Below are 24,838 nucleotides of genomic sequence, written 5' to 3'. Positions count from 1 at the left end.
AGCAGCCAGTATTCTTTAACCACTGGGCCACCTCTCCAGCTCTTGCTTTGTTTTTTTTGTTTTTTTTTTTTTAGATAGGGTCCCTCCCCCTTAAATTTGGGATCCTCTTGTCTTAGATTTCAAGTGCTGGGATCACGAATATGAACCACCACACCTAGTTTAAATTCTTCTTCATATCACTTCTTTAAAGAGCAGAAGATGCCCACTGGTGATAGCACACACCTTTGATCCCAGCACTCCAGAGGCAGAAGCAGGCAGATCTCAGTGAGTTTGAGGTCAGCCAGGTCTACATAGTGAGTTCCAGGACAGCCAGGGCTATGTAGAGAGATCCTGTTTCAAACAAACAAACAAACAAACAAACAAAAACAAAAACCCCTAACAAAAACAAAAATAAGTGGAGTATGTTTTACACTTGAAATTGGTATAATTTGAATCACTTACATTCCAAATTTTCAACAGCTGCAAGACCCATGGTTAACATATTGGAGAGTTCATCTTTAATAATTAGTTATTTAAAAATATTATTGAGATTTATTTTATGTGTATGGGTGTTTTGCTTGCATATATATCTGTGTACCATATATGTGCCTGGTGCTGGAGGAAGCCAGAGAGTGCGTATCCCCTGTAACTAAGGTTATATACAGTTGTGAGTGGCCATGTGAGTTCTGGAAATCAAACCCAGGTTCTCTGCAAGAGCAAAAAGTGCTCTTAACAGCTGGGTCATCATTTTAGCCCTTATTTATTTTTAAAAATTTTGTGCATATGTGTGTTTTGTCTGCATGTAGGTCTGTGCACTACATGCATGCAGTGACCCCAGCCTGAAGAGGGCGATGCATCATCTGGACCTGGAGTTACAGATGGCTGTGAGCTGCCATGCCAGTGTTTGGAATTGACCCCTGGTCCTCTGGAAGAGCAGCAAACACTTTTTCACCAATGAGTAATACTTCGAAAAAGAGCTGATTATTACTTTTCTTTTTAAAATTTGAGACAGGATCTCACTAGCTGGTCTGTAATTGTAGACCAAACTGACTCGAACTTACAACAATTCCCTTCCTGTGCTGGAACCATGAGTATGTCCTGCCACATTCTACTACAAAGCTTTTCTTATAGTTTTTTCTCAACTGTATTCCGCTCAAAATGATCCTCATGCCAAAGTGGCATGCTTGGAATAAACTGCTACTTGTCCACAGGATGAGCACTTACAGCAGTATGGGCATGTTAATTAGAACTCAGGAGACGTGAAGAGGCATCTGGGTGTTGCACAGAGGGGACCTGTTACCCCATCCCTGGGCCTCAAGGAATAAGAGAAGGAGGTGGTGTCATGGAGCACAGCGATGCTCCAGCTGGGACTGAGAGAATGCCTCCTGGGAGCTAAGGCTGGAGACGGAGGAGCACAGACAGACAGACAGCTCTGCCTATGTTATGCTCAGCATGGAGCAGGGACCACAGCTTTGACCTTCCTGCCCTCCCACGCTCTGACCTGGCAGAGCAGAGGGGCCTCGGGGACCACATTGCTCATGTCAGCTTGCCAGGGCACTGGCTGGGACAGAGGAGGGAGGGAATGGATCTGGAGAGGCAAGCGGAGATGGTGCCACCAGAAACACAAGTTCAAAAACGTGTCCCGAAGGAGCTTTAGAAACAGTTCCTTCCCTGTGCTGCTGGAGGTGCTGGGGTTTGCAGTGCTGGTCCCATTTTAATGTGTTTCTCACTTCGTCTAGCATCTGGACATTATTCAGACTTAAGCTTTGAGTGTCTTAATATTGTGGACCCTAGCCTCACTAGGTCAAGAAAGAGCCCTTGGAGGAGGCTCACATGATACTTAAAAGACTATGGGACTCTGGATATTGGGATGCGTAGCTTTTTAGGAAGTGACAGAGACTCTCCTCTGAGAAGAGACCACCAGGAGTGTGGGTAGACAAAGGCATTGACACTTACCACAAGGTCCCTCGTTGTCTGGCCCTACTAGAACCTTCCTGGTTCTGATGGGTTTCTGAGGTGGGGGATGGGTACACCTAATACCAACGTTGGTGGTCTTTCCTTACCAGTTCTGGGGTGTGTCTGGGACCAGTGAACTAGGAAGAATCTGGGGTTGATATTAGTTTCTACATCTGGAAAATGGAGGTAATAATGTTATTTATTTCACAGGATTGGAGGTTAAGTGAGATAATACAAATAAGAACTTCAGCAGTCTGGCACATGGTGACTGGTGAACAAATGCTAGCTAGTATTCTTATAGGCACCCCTCCCCCATCCATTGGCTGGATGTGACTGTTTTTCCTATATGACAAGCTGGTGATGCCGAAACATACGTTTCATGTCTTTTCTGACACGCATGTGTGAAATGAGCTGAGAGAAGAGACCGACATGGTCAGCCTCACCTTGTGGTTCACATCACAGAGCTACCAAGACTTCTAGAAAGGGAGAATGGAGGCTGGGAAAGCAGTGAGAGCTGCTTCTGAAGGGAAAGGAGGACAGCACACAGATCTTGGCCCTGGAAAACCTGTTCTGCTCCAGTGGTCTCCAGGCCTCTTTCCTTCCACGGATTGTGGAATGTCCACTCATCTTAAAGAGCATGGGGACACCTAAAGCTGTGCTCCTTTACAGACAGGCTATGTGGCAACAGGAGTGGGAAGAGGCGTGGACTATCCCCAGATTGCCTCCATCTTCATATTATGTTATTTTAAGGGGAGACGGAGGTGAGAAGATTGCCAAGATTTCAAAGCCAGCTGGGCTACATAGTAAGACCATATCTGAAAGACCAAAGCAGAATGAACGTCCTTCTCCAGCTGGCCCTCCTTGGAATGCACTCCATGAGTTTCAGCATCTTTCTCTAGCCCCATCAGGCCTTGCAAAGCAAGCTTTGCTACTGTTGGACGCCTCCTGTCTTGCAGGACCTCTCACCCGGCCTCCTCTTGGTCTGTTTTTTACACCTGCACACCCTCTAGTGGAGATGCTCAGCAAACTCAAGGTGAGGACCAGGAGCGGGAGCTGCCTAAGGTCCCCTTTCCCTTTCCCCTCAGTCAAGATCTTATACTTTGGTCCTAGTACAGCCTACTAGAACTTGACTGGCTCTCCAAACCCAGGGCTGAAAAGAAAAGTGGCACAATACTATCTGGTAAAAAAAGAAAAGAAAAAAGATGCTGAATTTATTACCATAGACACCCCAACCAGTCAGATAGCCCAGTCTCCTAGATGTAATATTAGTGACTAGTTCCGGAGCCCCTTTTAGGCACTACACATTGGCTTAAGCACCATTTTGGTTTGCTTTCTTTTGCTGTGATAAAGACCATGACCAAAAACAGCTTGGGAAGGAGAAGGTTTATTTGGTTCACATATTCTGGGTCATAGTCATTGAGGGAATCCAGAACTCAAGGCAGGAACCTGGAGGCAGGTACCGAAGCAGAGGCCATGGGAGAATGCTGCTTCTTGGCTGGCTCCCAGGGCTTGCCTACTTTTGTATACCATTCGGGACCACCTGCGCATGTCCTGATTATAGCACATCATTGAGGGAAGTCAGGGCAGGACCTCAAGCAGGAGCAGTGACAGGAACCATGGAGGAGTGATGCTGGCCTGCTCTCCACGGCTCGATCATCCTGCTTTTTTATAGAACCTAGGACCACCTGTCCAGGGGTGGCACCACCCACAGTGGGCTGGGTCCTCACACATCAATCATTAAAATTCCCCCACACACTTACCTACAGGCCAATTTGATGGAGGTGATTTCTCAGTTGAGGTTCCCTCTTCCCAGATGACTCTAGCTTGTTTCAAATTGACAAAAACAAAGGGAAAACTAACCAGGACAAGATCTATTGGTTCATCTGAGTCTCATGACATTCCTCACACATGGCACTGTTACCCATCCTCTTTTTTAGATGAGCACACTGGTACTCAATTCACAGCTGTAGTCTGTGACTCTTTAGTGCTCTCAGGCTCTGGAGCCTGCCTGCCTGGGTTTGCCATAATCATTCTGCAGCTTACCAGCCATGTGACTTTGGGCTTAAGTTACAAAACCTCCAAGACTCAATTTCCTTCCTTGTAAATGGGGATGATGGCAGTCCCTCCCTTCAAGAGAGGCCATGAGAACCAGTGACTTAAATAGTGTGTGCCAGCACTTGGCAGAGACATGTCAATAAGAGTGAGTATTAGAGCCAACCTTGGTGGAACAGGCCTTTAGTCTCAGCACTTGGGAGTCCTGTTAGGAAGAGCTGCTGCAGAGTCACAGGCCACCAGGGCAATGCATAGAGCAAGTTTGGCTTGGCCGAGTGGATGGAGTCCAAGCCGAGTCTTGCATGGAGATCTAGTAGGCATGGGCTTGTCTAACCAATGAAGAGGAAGTCTCAAGCTTGGTGTAGACCACAAGTGCATGGTGGCCTGGCCTTTGCCAACATCTCTCGGTCTCACACAGTGGGCTCCGGTCATATCCTTAATCTTGCCCACCCTGGCCCTTTGTCTTTGTGGTCCCCTCTATCTGGAATGCCCTTCTGTTACACCTTCTTGTAGCTGCCACTTTTCTTTTATAAGCTCTTAATCGTAATGCCATTTGTTTTGAGAGGCTTTTCCCAAGTCCCATCTCATCAGCCTGATGATCAGATAAAATGACCTCATTTGTTTTCATGTTTAATGTCTGTTATTCCCTAAACCTTATAGGACCTGTGATCCTTAAGAGGACAGATTATGCCTTCCTTGCTTGCCACTATATCTCTGTCTGGAACAAGCAGACCTTCGATAAATGTTTCCCAGAAAAATGAAGGGTCTCAAATGATATCTTCTAGAGACTCATTCTTTTCAAGTTGTTCCCCGCAGAGGTGACCTATCAACCTCAACCAGAAGTTAACACAGTTCAGTGAGTTCAGTGAACCGAGGGCTTTGTGGAATACAGTCCTTGAGCTAAAGAGAAAGGATTACCTAAAAATGAAGTAAGTTCTGCTGCAGAAAAACAGATTCAGGGCAATTTTCATCAGTGGGCTGGCCAGGAAGATGCTCCTGGTCTTCGAGAGTCTGCAGGTGATCTGTAGGGGTGGGGTGAAAGGTGCTGGTGGAACTCAGAAGCATGGGCTACTAGAGAGTCCTGGAGGGCCAAGGCTTGGGTCTTGCCTTCCAACAAGCCACTCAAAATGAATCTTTTGATGTTATCCCCAAAGGAGATTGCAACTATCCACAGTCACAACAACAGACTTGAAAAGTGTTCATTCATACAACTCTACACAATGCAAACATCAAGCAGAGTTTGGGCTCATCTTTCAACACTCACTGCAGAGCCTTCCGGTTGTTCATTTGTTCCTAGCAGCTCTGTCTACCTGTCTTCCAGGCCGACATCCTCCCGATTCTGTCCCCCCATGCCTGCTCCCCGGTCTCCTATGGTGGTGGCTGCTCATCTCATTTGTCAGTAGTAAAGGCCTATTTGAGAAGGCAGCTAGATGAGCCCCCAGGCTTTGGCACTTGCATTTTCTCTGCTGGAACCTTCTCCCTGGAAAGTGGTTCCTTCGCTGGATTTCTTTGCCTGAATGTCATTGTCTCAGGAAGGTGTCTTCCCTACAACCTTATTAAGAATTGTGTCCCCCTGGCCCTTCACCTGCCCTTCTCCTAACCTTTCTGTGGTGCCTGTCCTAATGCTTGCACATTTCTTATTTTCTCTGTCTACTGTGTTAGTTCCAAGAGCGAAGAGATTCGTCTTTCATTGTTATTTATGGACTGGAAGAGTGTCAGGCACACAGTAGGCTTTCGAAAATGTGTGTGGGATGAGTGGTTGCAACTCTTCAATTCTGCATATTTGTATTTAAAAAATATACCAGTAGTTCAGAAGCAACCCTCCAGCCCCATTTATGCCTGTTTTAAAACAAGATTATTTCCTCATACACTTGTAGCCAGAAGTCTGAAATCAAGATATCAATAGGAGAATGTTTCCTGTGAACATTCTAGGGAAGAATTCCAAGCTCCTGGAGCCTTCAGGCATCTTCAGTTTCGAGTAACAACTTCAGTTGCTGCCTATGGCTCTCTCTGTCTTCTCTCCCTCTTAAAAGGATACATATCATTAGACTTAGGGGCCACTCTAATCCAGGATGACCTCATTTCAAGCTCTTTAACTTACATCTGTACACAGGGATTAAGACATGTCATTTACTTAAGTCGAGTTTCTTTAACTTACATCTGTAAAGACTGTTTTCCAAATAAGGTTACCTTTTGCCATTAGCAGTGAGGTGTGGGCCAGAGACACAGCCACCTGCAGCAGCCTGAGGACTTCTTTTTAGAGACCTCCTTTCTAGTGAAAATGGGATTCTTAATTTCATTGCAGAAAAGAATTCCAGGGTCAGACAGTTTGAAGCAGAATTGAAGTTTGTTCAGATTTTGGTCAGCAGGTAAAAGCACATGCCATGAGTTTGGTCCCTAGAACCCATGATGTTGTTCTACACACACACACACACACACACACACACACACACACACACACACACACAAACACACACACACTCTCTCTATATATATATTTATATTACATATATACATACATATACTTGTAATTTAAGCATAGTTTTAAGCATAGTGGGAATTTGGGGAGTGGTTTTATAGAGGTGCTCAGGGAAAGAATAATACACAGCCAAGAGCTTGGATGTGGGGTTCGCAAGGAAAGTCCCACTTAAGGATTATATCATCCACCATATAGACTACTTGGTAGCTCTCAAGTTACACCTCAATGAGCTGTTAAGAATCCCCCTTCTTAGACGGGCGGTGGTGGCGCACGCCTTTAATCCCAGCACTCGGGAGGCAGAGGCAGGCGGATCTCTGTGAGTTCGAGGCCAGCCTGGGCTACAGAGTGAGATCCAGGACAGGCATCAAAACTACACAGAGAAACCCTGTCTCGAAAAACCAAAAAAAAAAATAAATAAATAAATAAATAAATAAAAAATAAAAAATCCCCCTTCTTACTCTCTTATTTTAAAAACTAGCTTACAAAGTAGCAGGTTTCGTTATGACATTTTCATTCATACTCCATTTGGTTGACCCTTCTCACCTGCTAGCTCCTCTCCCCATCCTCCCTGTTTCCCCCCATGTCTACTGTTCCTTCTTTCCTCTTGTTTTGATAAAAGAGATTATAAGGTGACTTCAGAGGTGCCTCGAGTAGGGTTTGCAATCTGATGATAGACCCACGTATCACAAGGATGTACACAGGGATTAAGACATGTCATTTACTTAAGTCGAGTTTCTTGAGAGGCTTCTAGCAAATTGCTGCTTTTCAGCTGGGAAAGGAGAAAGGCCATACAGGTTTAAGACGTCAACATTCTTAGTTGAAGTATCTTTACATAAATGTAATGTTATCTCTCCGTGGGTAACCTCCATAGCAACTGCTAATTGTGCTGGAATTCTTCGCTCTCAGCTAATCCTTAACTAGACTTGGGAGAGAAGTGATCTTTCTTTCCTGCTTACATTCACCGCCTAAACCTCAACTATTTAAACATGAGTTGAAAACATTTTTATTTTATTTTTTTGGGGTGTGAGGATTGTTATTTTCAGGTTACTATTGTCATTTGCATAGACATAATAGCTAAAGCAACGGACACAGTAGGCACTTAAGTGTTATTTTTTAAAAATATTGCATCTTATTTATCGTGTGTGTGCACCCCACGGAGCTGGTTTTCTCCTCCAACTCAGGTCACCAAACTTGGCAACAAGCATCTTCATCCACTGAGCCATCCCCCGGCTAAAGATTAGTTCTTGAACGAATGACCCTTTGGCGTGGGTGGCATAGTGTGTGGGGTCTACGGGATGCAGCTTGGCTGACGTGACAGAGGGATTCCTGGGGAGGTACTGGCTCAGAAACCCGCACCCAGACGCCAAGGTCGGGTTGCACCTAACACTAATTTACAGCATCAGCCTGCGTCCACAAAGAGAGAGCGCGGTTCAACCCGGCAGGACGCCCTCTGCGCAGTCGCAGGAGCTAGTGGAGGCCTGCGCAGCTCTGCAGCTGGGCGGGTTCGCGCAGGCGCAGAGGGAGTCGGCGACTGGGGCAGTGCTCTTGCGCGCTCCAGGCGCGGGGCCTGGGGCGTTCGGGGTGTTCCGTGTGTCTGTCTGTCCCTTGCACCCCTCACCCGCTGCCAGGCAACTGGTCTGCCAGGCTATCTGCACTGCGCCTGCGTCGGGCGCCTGCCTTCTGCCCCCAGTCGGCGCCAACATGCTGCTGCCCGTGTTCACCCTGAAACTGCGCCACAAAATCAGCCCCCGCATGGTGGCCATAGGGCGATACGACGGGACTCACCCGTGCTTGGCGGCTGCCACCCAAGCGGGCAAGGTAACCGGTCCCACCCGAACTCCGCGGGCGTCCAGATCCCGCCTCTCACGCTGCCCCGCCCCCAGCCCGCATTGCCTAGCAACCGGTCGCTGCCTTCCTTGGCCCGAGGCCTGTCTATATGGGGTTTCAGAGGAACAGCTTCAGAGTAGTGACGTCTCTTAAGGGCAGTTCTTAGTGTTGGACAGTATTGAGACCAGATCAGGAGCTTAGGGAAAGGAAGAGCTTGGCCAGGATTAGCAGTGATCACTGACTCCAAATTCCTGCCCAGAGCCTATGCTTGCCGCATGGAATCTCTTGCTTCTTTACAGGGAGGGGAAAAAAAAAGACTACACAAATCCCAACGTTAAATTCAGATTGTACTTTTGGTCACTGATTACGTACATTCAGATCCTCCCCCATAACTTAGTATTCACTAAGTGGTTACTAGGAGCCACATACTGGGATATAGGTATCAGAGTCACGGTGATAAAAGATCATTTAATAAACATTCATATTTACATTTGACACTTCTACATGCTTTCTAAAAGTATTGACCTCTGAATCCCTAAAATCTAGCATGAACGAAGTGTCAAGTGTAAATATGAATATTTGTTAAATGACAAGGCGAATCAAGGCCCTGTGGATTTAATGGAGGCATGCACAAAATACAAGGACTGCAGGGATTTCAAAAATGCAGCTTCTGACAGGTGCAAAGCCTCGTACATTAATTCACCCAGCATCGTTGCTACAAGGCCAGAAATACTAGCGTAGTGGAGGTGTAGTGGATTCTTGCTTTACTGGCCTCTAATTCCATAACCTTCAGGGATGAATAAATAATTATGATGTGTGGGAAGTGGTCACTAATTGTTAGCTGCTGTTATTTTCTTTTTGTTATTCCCACTTTAGTGATTAGAAATAGTTCAGAGAGGTTCAATTTAGTGTCTGAGATTGCTCAACCAAAAAGTTCTAGAAAGGAAGCTTTATGTGGTAGCTCACACAATTCCAGTAATTCCAGTTCAAGAGAGTGAGGCAGGAGAATTGCCACCAGTTTGTGATCAGCTTGAGCTACAGAGCGAGACCCAGTTGGAAAAAGGGGGAAAAAAAGTTGTGGGAGTGAGATTGAAAGCATTTTGTCATACCCAGGGTGGTTGTCAGTTACACAGTTACATTTGTGAAATGAGTTTTTAAGACACTTCCATGTATGTTGTGTGGTACTTTCTATGCGATGTCTTGGGATACATAGCTGGAGTATGACGATTCATTTCAGTGCGTTATGATTTCATTAACTGGTATAATGAAGTCAAGTGCTGAGCACTGGGCCTGATGTGTGATGCTGTGGTTAGGAGGCACTAGGCAGCCTGATAGAGTGGTACACACTTGTTACTCCAGCTACTCAGGAGGTTGGGATCATAAATTCAAAGCTAGCCTGGTGTCTTAGGGTTCCTATTGCTGCAACAAAACGCCATGACCGAAAAGCAAGTTGGAGAGGAAAGGGTTTATTTGGCTTACACTTTAGCATTGCTGTTCATTAATGAAGGAAGTCAGGACAGGAACTCAAACAGGGCAGGATCCCAGAGGCAGGAGCTGCTTACCGGCTTGCTTCCCACGGCTTGCTCTGTCCACCCACCTTCTTATAGAACTCAGGACCAGCAGTCCAGGGATGGCACTACCCACCATGGGCTAGGCCCTCCTGCATTGATGCCCTATAGCTGGATCTCATGGAGGCATTTCCTCAGCTGAGGCTCCTTCCTCTGATGACTCTAGCTTGTGTCAAGTTGACACACAAAACCACCCAGTACACCTGGGCTACATAGGGAGACCCCCCCCCTCAAAATTCAGGTTTAGAAAAGGGGAGAGGGTGAGGAGATTCCTTACTGGATAAAGGCCCCTTCTGCCATGCCTGATGACTGGGATTCTAGCTGAGGGGCATGCAGTGGAAGGAGAACTGACTCTTGTGAGTTGTTGTCTGACCTCCACTGTGTGCCGTGGAGCCTGAAGACACACACGAGAAAATAATGCAATAAGATAAAATTAAAAGGCTGATGATGTGATCCAGTGGTAGAATGCTTGCCTAACATACTCAACACCCTAGGTTCGATCTCCAGTGCTGCCCCCGCCCCAGGCACTGACAAACATTCACAACAGATTCATATTTGCATATTCATATTCATGGATAGGAGCACAGCAGTAATATAACAGGCTGAAGATATCCCATTGGTGTCATCTTAGCCATTCTCAACCTGTGGGTCACGACCCCTTTGTGGGTCACATTATAATTCATAGCAGTAGTAAAATTACAGCTAAGAAGTAGCAGTGGTCGGAGTTCCCCACAAATGAGGAACTGTGTTAAAGGGTTGCGGCATCAGGAAGGTTGAGAACCGCTGCCCTAGCCCCTAATCTGAGGCCTTATCCTGTGCTGGGCACTTTTCTTAACTCTGCAGATACTGTGGGAAATGAAGTTTCACCTCTGGAGCTTATAGTTGAGAGTACCAGACAGTTAACTATGTATGTGGTGTGTGCATCGTATATCATGTTAGAATGTATACTATGCTATGAACTGTTTATGCTATAGACACATTGATATATGCATTTGAATTATATGCATACTATGTAGGTTAAGAGAAAAGAGTAGTAAGAGAATTGATGGGAGCTTGCTGGTTGAGAGAGGGTGATCAGGCAGGACTCTGGTACGATTACTTCAGAGGTTTGAAGGAAACAAAGCAAGCTTGTAGCCATGTGGGCCGACTGTGTTGTAGGCAGAAGCATCAGTCAGTGCAAAGGTATTGGTGTGAACCAGAACACAAGGAGACTGTGGGGCTGGAGTGGACTGGCCAAGGCCAGGAGGTAGCCATGAGCCTTGTTAGCCATGTTTTTGTTGTTGTTTGTTGTTGGGTTTGTTCTGTATTGTGCAGAGAATGATCTCTGATAGTGTACGTTCAGATTGAAATGGGTGAATTAAAGCATGTAGCAAGTGAAAGTAAAGGAAAAATTAGTAGACAGCAGGTAGGCAGAAGCAGCAGGGAGATAGCAAAACATCAAATCAGGAGCTCACAACATCCAGCAGAAATGACTGGAGTAGCCTGACTTAAGAGCACAAACAAGGTAACTTATCAGATCAACCACTTATTATTATCAGATCAGCAGAAAAGACTGGGGAAACCCTATTGGACCAGCCATACTGGTGTTCTCATCTGGGCAGATGAGAACCAAAAACCAAACAATTGGTTCTCCCATGGAAAGTGACTCAGCAAGTAGAGGTTTGCTCCCTGGGACTCAACGTGGTAGAAGGAGAGAATGAAATCCACAAATTGTCCTTTGATAGCCATATACACGCCACGGTGCAGGTATGCACAAACTAATTAAGTTTTAAAGATTAGTAACATTTTATGATCCATATAAAATGTAAACATATTCTTTAAAAACAAACATTCCAGCTGGGTGTGGTGGTATATGCCAGTATACTTGGAGACAGAGACAGGATTATCAAAAGTAGGAGGCCACTCTGGGTCAACAAAACTAAACAAACAAAAAGCTCAGACCAAACAGCCAACCAAACAAAACCCCATAAAAACCCATTGCAGCCAGGCCTGGTGGCATAGGCCTGTATTCTCAGCTACTCCTAGGCAGAGGCAGGGCTGCAAGGTGAAGACTGGCCTGGGCTATAGAGCAAGACCCTGTCTCACACATGAAAAAGGGCTAGGGTGTAGATCACTGGTAGAGTGCTTGCCTAGGATGGTCAATCCTCAGCATTGCAAATAGGATAAAAATAGAAGAGACATTGCCAGCTGACACTAAAACCTGCTCTGCCCACTGGTGCCTCATCTCGGGAGGCAGAACTTCATCAGTACAGCCAGATCTTGACTCTGCCTGACAAAAATATTTTATTTATTGAACAAAATTTTATACTATATATTCTGATCATGCTTTTCCCCTCCTCCAACTCCTCACAGGTCCTCCCCATCTCTCTACCACCCAACTCCATGCCCTTTCATGTCCTTAAAAAAACAAACAAATTAAAAAAAGCCAAACACACGCACACAACCCCCCAAAATATACAAACAAAACAAAACAAAAATAATGTGAGAAAAAGATGTCCTCACAAAGCAGTATGACACAAAAAGTCTACAGAAACACCACTGAGCTTGTTTGTGTTAACCATCTGCTCCTGGACATGGGTCTACACTGCAGTGTGGTTAATATACCCAGTGAGACTCCACTGGAGAAAACTGTTTGTCTTCTGCAAGTGGGTACCAATTGCAGAGAGCTTCTTGGTTGAGGGTGGGAGCCCGTGTCCACTTCCTGCTCTGAGCACTGAGACCCCATCTGGCTTGAACTTGTGCAGGCCCTCTACATGCTGCCATAGTCTCTGAATTCATACATGCATCAGTCCTGTTGCGTCTGGAGGACACTGTGTCTTTGGAGTCATCCGTCTCCTTTGGCTCTTAACAATCTTTTCGCCTCCTCTTCTGCATAGCTCCTGGGCCCTGAGGGGAGAGTTTGATGAAGACATCCCACTTAGGACTCAGTCTCTTAGTCTCTGTGTTAATTACCATCTACTGCAAGAAGAAGCTTCTCTGATGATGGCTGAGTGAGGCACTACTGATCTATGGGTATAGCAGAATGTCATACAAGTCATTGTATTGTTAGGTTTTTTTTAGCAGAATAATAGTATTTGGTTTTCCCTTAGCCCAGCAGTTCTCAACCTTCCTAATGCTGTGACCCTTTAATACAGTTCCTCATGTTGTGGTGACCCCTAACCATAAAATTATTTTTGTTGCTACTTCATAACTGTAATTTTGTTTCTGTTATGAATTCTAATACAAACATCTGATATGTGACCCTGTGAAAGGGTCTCTCGACCCCCACAGGGCTCGCAATCCGCAGGTTGAGAACTGATGCCTTAGGCCTGGCCTATCTAGGTTTTGGCCACCTGAGCAGTATCAGGCATGGGTTCCATCTCATGGAGTGGGCCTTAAATCCAGTCAGAGGATGGTGGGTTACTCCACAGCGTTTGTGCCGTTATTGCACTGGCATGTCTTGCAGGCCGGTCGCCTTTGTAGATCACAGGGTCTGTGACTGGGTTGATGGTTACCTTTCTCCTCTGGCATTGTGCAGAATACTTTCCAGTTCCATGAGTGCAGGTCAGTAGGGGTGGAGCCTCTCATTAGGCATCAGCTTGACTTCTCTGTGTTTGATGACATATGTAAGTGTTGTCTTCAAAGGTAGGGTCTTAACGTTAGTTCTAACAAGGATACTTTAGAAAGAAGTTTCTTTGGGTTTTTAAAAACATATTTTATGTATAATAATACAGGTTACATATTAAATAACACTCTAACAGAATGTTTTTGGTATAGCTTTAAATAGAAGTAAAAAGGGGAAAATCCAACAAAAAAGGACTTCTAGATGGGTCATTGCAACAGATGTATTCAGTGACTAGTTATGTCTTGTTCCTACTGTACTAATGGCAGTGGAGTTCAAAGCAAGCCCAGTCCTGGCCTCAAAGAACAAACACATGTTGGACGCTTTTGCAATGTAAAAATGGTTCTTGCTAATTCAGTACACAGAAAAATGAATTCACAGGTCCACCTCTCCCTCTCCCTCCCCCCCCCCTCTCTCTCTCACACACACACACACACACACACACACACACACACAAACACACGAGACTGTTTTTTTTTTTTTTGCCTGCATTCTGTCCTTCCTTATCATCTACTATTATTCTCTGTTGGTCTCCTTTCTAAATTTTAGACTACACCCCACTTACACCAGTTTACATGTATACATTGCAAGAGGGATCTACATATGAGGGAGAGCGTGCAGTCTTTCTGAGTTTGGGTCACCTTGCTTAATGTTATAAACATTGTGTTTTTTTCTTGGGCACCTTTTATCTCTTTATAGGTCTGGGGAATCAGTTGACTTAGATCACCAGTGTCTCAGCTAGGACAATGCTCTGTTACCTACAACCATTCCTTTGGAAGGAAATGTCTGTTCATCATGCAGTTGAAGGGACAGGAAGCCTCCCTAGGGACTCTTTCCATGCAGATGAGACCAGGAGCAGTCTGACTCCAGGGTTTCACGTTGCTTTTGGCAAAAAGTTGACTCTCATTCCAGACTCTGGGGTGCACGAGTTACTTCCCTTCTGTTTTTTTCTCAGTGTCTAATTTCTAGAAGACTTTAGGAATTCCTTTGTTCAGAGCTATTACAAAATGAATATGATGTGGTGATTCATGCCATTCATGGTCTGGGTACCAGGCCTCTTGTTTCGGCCCTGTCACTTACAATCAGGGCCTTAATCCTTCTGACCCCATAGAAGTCAAGTGCAATTAATGTTTAAAAGAGCTTGTAAAATATCACACAAATGAGAACATTAAACAATATTCAATTGCTGCACACATTTTCTTTATGTTTTCTGGTTAGTACTTTGGAATATATTTTAAATTAGTTAATTTGTGTGTGTGTGTGTGTGTGTGTGTGTGTGTGTGTGTGTGTAGGTCAGAGGAAGTCACTTCTCTCCTGCCATGTGGGTCCTTGGGATCGAATTCAGGCGTGGTGGTGAGCTCCCTTCCTACTGAGCTTTCTTGCTGGCCTCATTTTTTCTACAATATTTTTTTCTTAAACTAATTTGTGTAGGCAATAGCTTAAAATTAATACTGTCTTTATACTAAAGTAATGAAACATTTAAAATTAGGGCCCAGGGATTTCCAATTTTGTTTTTCCATCCTTCTGGCATGACGATCCCTTAAAGTTGGTGTTTTTTGTTCTTTCTTTTTTAAAGATAATAGAAATTTTCTCAGTGAGAGGGAGCTGGAGAGGTGGCCGGGAGTTAATAATTTTACTGTTCTTACAGAGGTCTAGAGTTTGGTTCCCAATACCCACATCGTCAGCTCATAATCCCTGTAGCTCCAGCTCTAGGGGATCCAGTGCATTCTGTTAGCCTCTGTTGGTGCCCATACACATTTGTACATACAGGCACAGAGATATACACATTAGTAGAGTAAAACCTTCGGCAGTTTCTGCAATGAAGTCCCACAGTCGGGCTGTAGACCCCCTTGCTCGGTAGCTCCTTAGAAGCCACAGGCCATTCTGGTATTTAAGACACTCCACCCCACAGCCGGTTCTCTGTCTCGGGAACAGTGTCACCGCACCTGAGAATTCATTTTCTGATGTAAGCTTCATCTCCACAGGTGAAGCTCAGGGAAGTTGAATGATGAATGAAGTCACTCAGATGATCAAATTTATGATAATCAAAACTGTTGATTTCTGTCTTTGGCACTAATTTGAATTCTTGGTCTTACTAGTGGAGATTATGAAACAATCTTCAAGAATTTGATTTAAATGATGTATTTTAAGTTTGTAAAGCACATTAGACCCATGGACTATTCTAGGAGCTAGGAAGGGAGATTGGTAGGGACTGGTGTGGAAGGTACTGTGGGAAGTGCTTTTCTGATTCCCGTGATCACGTGCTCTATTGGATCAGCTCTGAAGCTGGTTATCAGCTTCCTGTGCTTAACACTAGCCGAAATGGATGCCTCTGAACCGTTTGCATCCTGCTGGTGGGGAGCATGCACACGGCCCTCATAAGCAGCAGCTAGAGCTCGCTGTGCACTTTCACTGCCGGTCTAAGAACCATGGGATTTCCCTAATTCACCAAGACTGGAAGCTGGCTACTAACAGAACTGAGTATGAATAGCTTCTCTTTGTCTTCCGAGACAGGGTCTCTCTCTGAGTCCTGGCTGTCCTGGAACTCACTCTGTAGACCAAGCTGGCCTCGAACTCACAGAAATCCACCTGCCTCCCGAGGGCTGGGATTAAAGGCATGGTCTACCAGGCCTGGCCTTGTATGAATATCGTAAGCTTTATAGATTAAGGTGACTTCTTGTTATTGTTGGAATCAACTAAACCAATTTTTAAAAACATACTGTGTGAATTTGGCATTTTTAGATGTCTTAAGGGAATATGACTTTGTGTTTTTCAGATTTTTATTCATAATCCTCACACACGGAGCCAGCATTTCAGTGCGTCCAGAGTCTTCCAGAGCCCCCTGGAGTCTGATGTTTCGCTCCTCAACATCAACCAGACAGTGAGCTGCCTGGCTGCAGGAGTCTTGAACCCTGAGCTTGGCTGTGATGCTCTTTTAGTAGGAACACAGACCAGTCTTTTGGCTTATGATATCTACAACAATTCAGATTTGTTCTACAGAGAGGCGAGTATATCCCCTTTAGCCCATCAGTGCCCGTGGTTTGGTTTGGTTTTTGTCGGCCAGGAGGTTTTGTTGACTGGTGGTTGGGCACTGAACTGAGCCTTGGCTGTGCGTACCGGTTAAGCGTCCCATCCCTGAGCTGCTGTTCCCGCCCTCGTCACTTGGATTGAAGCCGTTTGCTGTCGTCTTTGTGGTGACAGTGGGAGCTCACCTTCACCTGTTTGTGCACATGTAGCCTACCTGTCCGGCCGGTTATGGCTGTCACACATCTGGTGACAGCCAGGAGTGTCCCCAGCATGTGTGTCTGTGACACCTCGTCAGACAGTGCTCTGGTGGCTTAAGCACCACGGCTTGTTGGAGGCTCACTGCAGCCTGCCGTCTGCATGCGGCTGCGGCTTTAACACCGAGCTGTCTGTATTTATTATAGGAAAGATAGGGAAGAGATAGTTTTTCAAAAGCATCTCCTATAAACAAACAGCATTTGAATTTATCCACCTAGATTTGTATGTGTGTGTGTTGAGATTAGGTCTCACCATTGCCCAGGCTGCTCTTGAACTTGTGACCCTCCTCCTTCAGTCTCCTGAGTGCTGGGATTACAGACATGGACCAGCTATGGCTGGTTACACACTTTGTTCATTCATTTTAGTAAGTATATATGAGTACCATTTTTAAAAAGTTCTTTTAAAAATACTTTTTATTGGGGCTGGAGAGATGGCTCAGCGGTTAAGAGCACTGGTTGCTCTTCCAAAGGTCCTGAGTTAAGTTCCCAGCAACCACATGGTGGCTCACAGCCATCTGTAATGAGATCTGGCGCCCTCTTCTGGCCTGCAGGCATACATGCAGACTGAACACTGTATTTTTATTTATTTTTTGCAAAATTTCTACATGTATACAATGTATTTTGATCGTATCCCCTGTCTACTCCCCTCTGGATCCACGTGTCTCCCTCCTGTTAGCCACTTTCTGCTCTGCTCTGGCCCCACCACCCAACTTCATATCCTCTATTTTTTTTTTTTTTGGTCCTCTATTGTTTAAATGACACATGGAATCCAGTTAGTGCTGTGAGTGTGTGCATTGGTGTGGGCCCACCCACTGGGACGTGGGCCACCCTCCAGTGGCCACACCCCAAAGAGAAGGCTTTCCTTCCCCAGCAGCCAGCAATTGTCCATAGCTCCTCAGCTCATTTTCTTATAAAAAGGAATCGTAGTACATACATTTAGGCTTTTATATTTCCTGTATTAAAATATAATTAAGATACTATACAATTCATCTAAAGTCCCTATTGTTTGGAACTTTTCAGAGTTTTGGAACATTTGCTACAATCAGTTTTAAACATTTTTATCACCTCAAAAAAACCTCCATACCCCAAAACAGGCACCCTATTTCCCCTTAGCTTCCGGCCTTAGACAGCAGCAGTCTGTTTTCTTGAGTGTGGAACCATGTCTGTGGGTTTTGCAATTGGCTTGTTTTTCCCAGCATGTTTTCCAGGCTAGCCCACTTTGTGCCATGTGTTAGTGTTTCTTCATTCCTTGTTATGGTAGAATAATGTGCCGTTATATGTATATATGGGATTCCACTTGTTTGTTTGTTTATGAGTTAATGGGCAGTCTGCTCTCTGGATTCATCCATCCATCCATCCATCCATCCATCATCTGAGTTAATGGGCAGTCTGCTCCCTGGATTTCATCTATCTGTCTGTCTGTCTGTCTATCTATGAGTTAATGGACAGTCTGCTCCCTAGATTTCATCTATCTATCTGTCTGTCTGTCTGTCTGTCTATCTATCTATGAGTTAATGGACAGTCTGTTCCCTGGCTATTTCGGGTGACCTTTACAGCCAGGCATAGGTAGTATAAGTTTGTAATTCTGGCACTTTGGAGCTGAGTGAGGAGGATTGTGGATTTTAAGCTAGCCTGGACTATATAGTAAGTTTAAGGCCAGCCTGGGCTATAAAGCAAGATGCTGTTTCAATAAAACAAAACCCCAAAGCTCTTTTAATTTGGTAATATACTGTTAATGTCTTTATTTGAAATTACTGTATATTCTTTTTGTTGTTGTTGTTGTTGTTGTTTGAGAAAGGGCTTCTCTGTGTAGCCCTGGCTGTCCTGGAACTCACTCTGTAGATCAGGCTGGCCTCGAACTCACAGAGATCCACCTGCCTCTGCCTCCTGGAATTAAAGGTATGCACACCACTGCTGGCTACTGTGTGTTTTTGCTTCATTCTATTGCTCCTGATAAACACCATGACCAGAAGCAGTTTAGGGGAGGAAAGGGCTTATTTCAGCTTACAGGTTACAGTCCATTGTTGCATGAAGTCATGGCAGGAGCTCTGGAGAAAGGCTGCTTTCTGGCTCTCATGAGCTCGTGCTTAGCTAGCTTTCTTTAAAAGTTGTTGTTTTTGTTTTATGTTTATGGGTGTATGTGTATGCATGCCTGGTGCCCTTGGGTGCTAGAAGAGGGTGTTGGATCTCCTGGAACTAGAGTTACCAACAGTTGTGAGCTACAACCTTCTGGCTTCTGCAGACTCCACAATGCAATTATACGGACAAACACACATAAACAAAATAAATTAATCTTAAAAAAATTAAAAGCCAGCAGTATAATTGTGAAGCCAAAGGCCTTTCTCCTCCTCCTCTTCTTTCTTCCCCTCTCCTTCCTCTTCTTCCTTTATCTCTTGTTTATTTTTGAGATAAGAATCTCACCAAGTTGACCAGGCTGGCCTTGAACTCATGAAGTAGCCAAATATACCAGCTAGTTTTTTGTCATCTTGACACAAGCTAGGGTTATCTGGAAAGAGGAGACCTCAAATAAGAAAATGCCCACATTAGAGTGGCCTGTAGGCAAGCCTATGGGGGCATTTTCTTGTTTAAGGACTGATGTTGGAGGGCTCAGCCCACTGTGGGCAGTGCCACCCCTGGGCTGGTGGTCCTGGTCCGTATAAGAAAGCAGGATGAGCAAGCCATGGGGAGCAAGCCAGCAGGCCGCACCCCTCCATGTCCTACATCCAGGTTCCTGCCTTGGCTTCCCCTGAGGTTGGACTGTAAGCTGTAAGTCAGATAAACCCCCATGAGCCCAGTTGACCTCAGGCTTGCAGGCTGTCCTCAGGGACTATAGCCCAGCACCACTAAGCTAAATACATGTGTGATAGCTATTGTTAAATTGCTCCCTAGGGGACTCTTGTTTTCCTACCTCCCTGTTAGATTATGAGAGTACCTCAGCAGATGTGGATTTCTTTTTTAACCACTGCTTATGTAAGAGGGGGGAATGAATACCAGTCAATGTTTTCATTTCACTGGCTATTTATTTATGCTTCCTTTCTACTGAGTTTATTGTTCATTATTTCCTTACTTGCCATTTATTAGCAGAAAATTAAGTTTGATATATTTATTAATTCATTTCCCAGTTCATTATTACCTTTTTATGTTTGATCTATCTATCTATCTATCTATCTATCTATCTATCTATCTGTTGTTGTTCTTTGAGACAGGGTCTTGATGTGTTTGCTGATCTCAAACTCCAGAGCTCAGGCAATCCTCCTGCTTCAACTCTGTGCTTAGCTGAGACTACAGGGGCAAACCTGACTACTTATTATTTAACATTTAACTTTATGTTTTGATTGGCTGGTCTTTTGGCAATTTAAATTTATGAGTGCTGTCTTTTTACACACACATATATGTTACAGGCTTTCTTTTGGGCCACCAATCAGCTCCCAAATAAAGACATGGAGACTTAATATTAGTTAGGAATGCTCAGCTTTAGCTTATGCTCATTTATGGCTAGCTTTTTTTTCTTTAACTTAAATTAACCTGTTTCTCGTCATCTATGTTTTGCCTCAGGGCTTTTTAACCTTTCTTTCATTCTGTCTGTCCTACTCTGTCTGACTGTCTGGCGTCTGCCTGACCCCAGGCATCTCCCTCTCTTTCTCTCTTCTTCTCCTCCTACTTGTTCTCTCTGTCCACCAGCCCCGCCTACCCCTCTCCTGCCTAGCTATTGGCCGTTCAGCTTTTTATTAGACCAATCAGGTGCCTTAGGCAGGCAAGGTGGAACAAATGCAGCACATCTTTACATAATTTACATAATTCAGCATAAACAAATGTAACACATCTTTACACAGTTAAAGTAATATTCCACAGCATAAACAAATGTAACACATCTTTACATCGTTAAAATAATATTCCATACACATATATTTCTTTAAATCTGTTTAGGTTAGCTTACAATGTACTGGGTTTTATCCTGCATGCTCTCAATTGCTGTCCTTCCCACTCAGCTCCCCATCTGCCCTCCAGCTGCTCCCTTTTTTCTCAGGTAGTAGCCAATTCCATTTTTTTTTTGCATGTAATCTAGCCTTTCTATTTCCTACCTATTTCCTTTTTATAATAACCAATCTTTTCTTTATGTACAATTATATATATGTAATCTATGATCTATTTCCTTACACACTTATAATCTTTATACTTAAAGATTATATAGTGCTGGGTGTGGTGGCACAAAAAGATTTCTATCTAAAAGAGATAAATTTTAGAACTTGGGTATTTAAAGGTGCATGCCTTGGTCATCGGGAGATGACCAGACCCCCAGGAGTCAGAAGTCCTGGAGAGCAGCTTGGCATGGGAGCTGGGCTCTCCATGTGCCAGATTCTGCTTGTTCTGCCCGAGTCACAGTGTGGGCCCCAGAGAAGCCTTGATTCCCCCTAGGAGACAAGGGCAGAGTCCATTGAGTATCTAGAGGAAACACTGGTAGCATCAGTGTGCCTGCACATCACTGTGTCCTGTCTTTTCCTTCCTAGGTAGCAGATGGGGCAAATGCCATTGTGCTGGGGACACTGGGAGACATCACTCCCCCTCTTGCAATCATCGGTGGCAATTGTGCTCTTCAGGGTTTTGATCATGAAGGAAATGATCTTTTTTGGACGGTATGAAGAACTAAACATTTTGATACTTTTAAGCATTTCCACTTTTAATTTTCTCTAGATGTTTCTTAACCACTGATTGCATTGAATAGTGGTTTCAAAAAACCGAACGGACTTACAGGGTTGGGGAGTTGGCTCCACTGTTAGAGTACCCTCCTCAGGCAAGACCTGAGGTCCGTCTTCAGAACCCACACAAACATGGTGAGCCTGACTGCCTGAACCTGTGTCTCAGCACTGGGGAGGTGGAGACAGGAGGATTCCTGAGGTTTACTGGTCACCCAGTCTAATCCAGTTGGGAACTACTGGCCAGTGGATAGAGGGTGACAGCTGAGGTTGTTGTGACATCCCTAGGCATACTTATCCATACACATGTGTACCCATGCCCACACACGAATATAGAATATGCACACACGTATATGTACACACAAAAAGAATAATTTTTAAAAGCAGGATAATATGTATATTAACTATAGGTGGTATTGAGAACTCACTGGTGGTTTATGTAAACCTTCCCTTCATGAGCTGATATTTTTGGATTAAATGAAAACGGATGGTTTTTTAATGACTTTCTGTTTTATTTTCAGGTTACTGGAGACAATGTTCACTCCCTGGCTTTGTGTGACTTTGATGGTGATGGGAAGGCAGAGGTGGGAGGCGAAGTGGCCGTCAGTGCTCGGTGCAGCTGAATATGTCTTATTACACAGTGACATTGGCTTCTCATGGCTGTTTTTACATATGAGCTCACTGGTCTCTCTCCCCTGACTCTTGCCCCCTCCTTCCCTCTCTTTTCTCTCCTCCTTCATCTCTGCTCCTCCTCTTCTTCCTCCTCTCACTGTCTCTGTCTCTGAGACATAGGAAGAGAGAAGGCAAAAGTTGACGAGACCTCCGTTATATTCATAATCTTATAAACTGCTTCGGATGCTTTAGAACATTCAATCATTTTCAATTTTGGTGACAAAATTATTTCTTTTGACATTATTCGGATAATTCTGTATTAATATAAGAAATCACCCTAGAACGCAGATCCTTGAGAAGTTGGTATGTGTACAGTGTCTGCTGTGTTCTAACGTAGTCTACTTTCCATGGTGTTTGAGACCGGGCTTTGTCATGAGCGTACTATGTCAGAAACATAGACAAAAATGTGTTTGTGTCTTTCCACAGTACCAGAATTCATTAGAGATCAGTAAATTCACAGGGTGCCCGGTTTTTTTCAGGTGGTCCTTCTTTCCTGGCTAGCCCTGGCTGAAGCCAACAGACTTCTTTGATTGCAGTCGTAATTGTTAGTGTTGCTCTTAGGTCACACACTGGACAGCACAGAGTAACTAGAAATCTGTCTGTGTATGTATACATGCAGGTTACAGTGTGGCTACACAGGGCTAAAGGCTTGAGAGGCAGGGGAGGTAACAGATTCAGATAGTCTCCGTGACCTGGGGAGCTGAGGTCTGACGCAGGAACTTCTGCAGCAGCTGCTACCACTGTGCTGCCTGCTTGTCTGTCTGTCTGCTGAGGCCGGCTGTCGAGTCAGAGTACAGCTGCAGAGGAGTGATGGTCAGGACCAGGGCTGGGGATGGACCGGCAGATGGCAGCTTGAGTAGACTGCATCGATATCAGGGACTTAGCTAAGCTGAAGGCCCCCAGACAACCAGGAACGTGACAGGTCACTGTGCACCACAGCAGCGTTAAGTGCCCACCTCTTAGTGGGGTCCAGTGAAGGAGCTGCACCCTTTCCTCAGGCTGATAGGTCCAATAAGCTCTCAGGCCTGGTTTTCCTGATGTTATTTTGATACAGCATGTGCCCCCACAGTCCTATTTTACCTCAGGAAAATGGCAGCATTCTATTTCTAGAAATAAGTCATTTATCAGTCTGTGTGGCATGAATGGGTGCTCCTGGAAAGATGGTACATTCATGTGTTTACAGTCTCTGAGGGTAAGTCAGTTCTGACCCAGTATGGAGCACACAGTGGGAGCACACAGTGGGAGCACACAGCGGGAGCACACAGTGGGAGCACACAGTGGGAGCATACAGCGGGAGCACACAGCGGGAGCACAAGTGCTCAGGAGCCCAGTCTGAGCACAGCAGGCTTCCATCAGCAGCAGGGGGCGCTGCTGCCTCAGGAAGGAGTGTGTCCTGGCAGGCTTGCCCCTGCACTGTGGGACTAGCAGTGTAGAAACGCTTTTCTCTCCCTACCAAAATCAGTTACACCCCCCCTTGAGCACTGGATTTCTAGAAGGCTGGAACTGGTGGGTGACAATAGCTGTAAAAGGATGGCTTTTGTTTTTAATTTATGAAACTTTGCTGGGTTCACACATTAGATTATGATCCCTGTGACCCTCTCTTCTCTTTTTCAGCTTCTTGTTGGATCTGAAGATTTTGACATCCGGGTTTTTAAAGAGGATGAGATTGTGGCGGAAATGACAGAAACAGAGGTAGGAACTGCTACTTCAGATTGGGGACCTCGGGCTGCTAGAGAAGTCAAGGGTGCAGAATGGTGACCTTGGACTAGGTAGGACAGCAGTGCACTCAGGAACACCACAGATTGCTGGGTGTCATCCCATAGGCCACAGTCTTCAGGAGAAAAACTTACATTTTTTCTTATTTACTCATAATTGTTGTTGTTACTACTGACAAGTTCTAACTATGTAGTTCTGGCTGGCCTGGAATTCGATATAGACAAGACTGGCCTCAAATTCACAGGTATCCGTGTGCTACCATGACCCCCGTTTTTGTTTTTTTCTGAATCTCATGTAGGCCTGACTGTTTCCACAATTGAATGTTGGGACTTCAGGTGTGCACCACCATGCCTGGCCCAGACTTCTTGTAATGTGAAATTACAGTTGTGGACAGAGAGGTGAAGAAATGAGTGCAAAAAGCAATAGTGTAAAGGGGTGTGTCTGTAGAGGCACCGGGACCCGGTTCATGAGAACGTGCTTATGTGAGTTTTTCCAGAAGGTGGGGCCTTGCTGCCACTGGATTCTTGGTGTTTTGTCTTCTGAGACAGGCTTTCACTCTGTAATAACCAAGGCTGGCCCAGAATGTGAGTAGCCCAGGTTGAATTGAACTCATGGCAATTCTCCTGACTCAGCCTCCCAAGTGTTGAGATTACAGATGTGAGCCACCATGCCTGGTTTTTCTGGATTTTTAAAAATTATTTTATGTATATGGGTCTTTTGCCTACATGTAAGTCCGTGAACCATGTGCTTGCCTGGTGCTTGCTCAGGCCAGAAGAGGATGTGGATCTCCTGGAACTAGAGTTACAGATGGTTATGAGCCACTGTGTGGGTGTTGGGGATAGAACTTGGGTCCTCTGGAAGAGAGGCCAGTGCCCTTAATCACTGGCCCATCTCTCCAGCAGCTTATTAGATTCTTAGAGGGATTTATAGCTTTCCCCCAAAGCCCCCCCCCCCAAAAAAAAAAAACCCAGCTTGAGCACCACTCACCGACCTGCCAAGGCTGGGTTGTACAT

The 24,838-nt window shown here is 45.0% G+C and overlaps 1 protein-coding gene across 1 annotated transcript in view; it reads left to right on the top strand.

The window, feature by feature from the left end:
- The first annotated feature begins 7,979 nt into the window (after window positions 1-7,979).
- Bbs2 (Bardet-Biedl syndrome 2) overlaps window positions 7,980-24,838 on the top strand; it is a 48,040-nt gene continuing 31,181 nt past the window's right edge. Inside the window, exons 1-5 of the mRNA XM_059264560.1 lie at window positions 7,980-8,284; window positions 16,239-16,466; window positions 21,252-21,377; window positions 21,959-22,021; window positions 23,724-23,801. Coding sequence (XP_059120543.1) covers window positions 8,168-8,284; window positions 16,239-16,466; window positions 21,252-21,377; window positions 21,959-22,021; window positions 23,724-23,801 — 612 coding nt within the window. The 5' untranslated portion in view covers window positions 7,980-8,167. The remainder of the gene's footprint in view (window positions 8,285-16,238; window positions 16,467-21,251; window positions 21,378-21,958; window positions 22,022-23,723; window positions 23,802-24,838) is intronic.

This window comes from Peromyscus eremicus, chromosome 5 (assembly GCF_949786415.1).
Source record: "Peromyscus eremicus chromosome 5, PerEre_H2_v1, whole genome shotgun sequence".
NCBI classification, from domain to species: domain Eukaryota; kingdom Metazoa; phylum Chordata; class Mammalia; order Rodentia; family Cricetidae; genus Peromyscus; species Peromyscus eremicus.
This window is presented reverse-complemented; position numbering and strand designations above follow the sequence as displayed.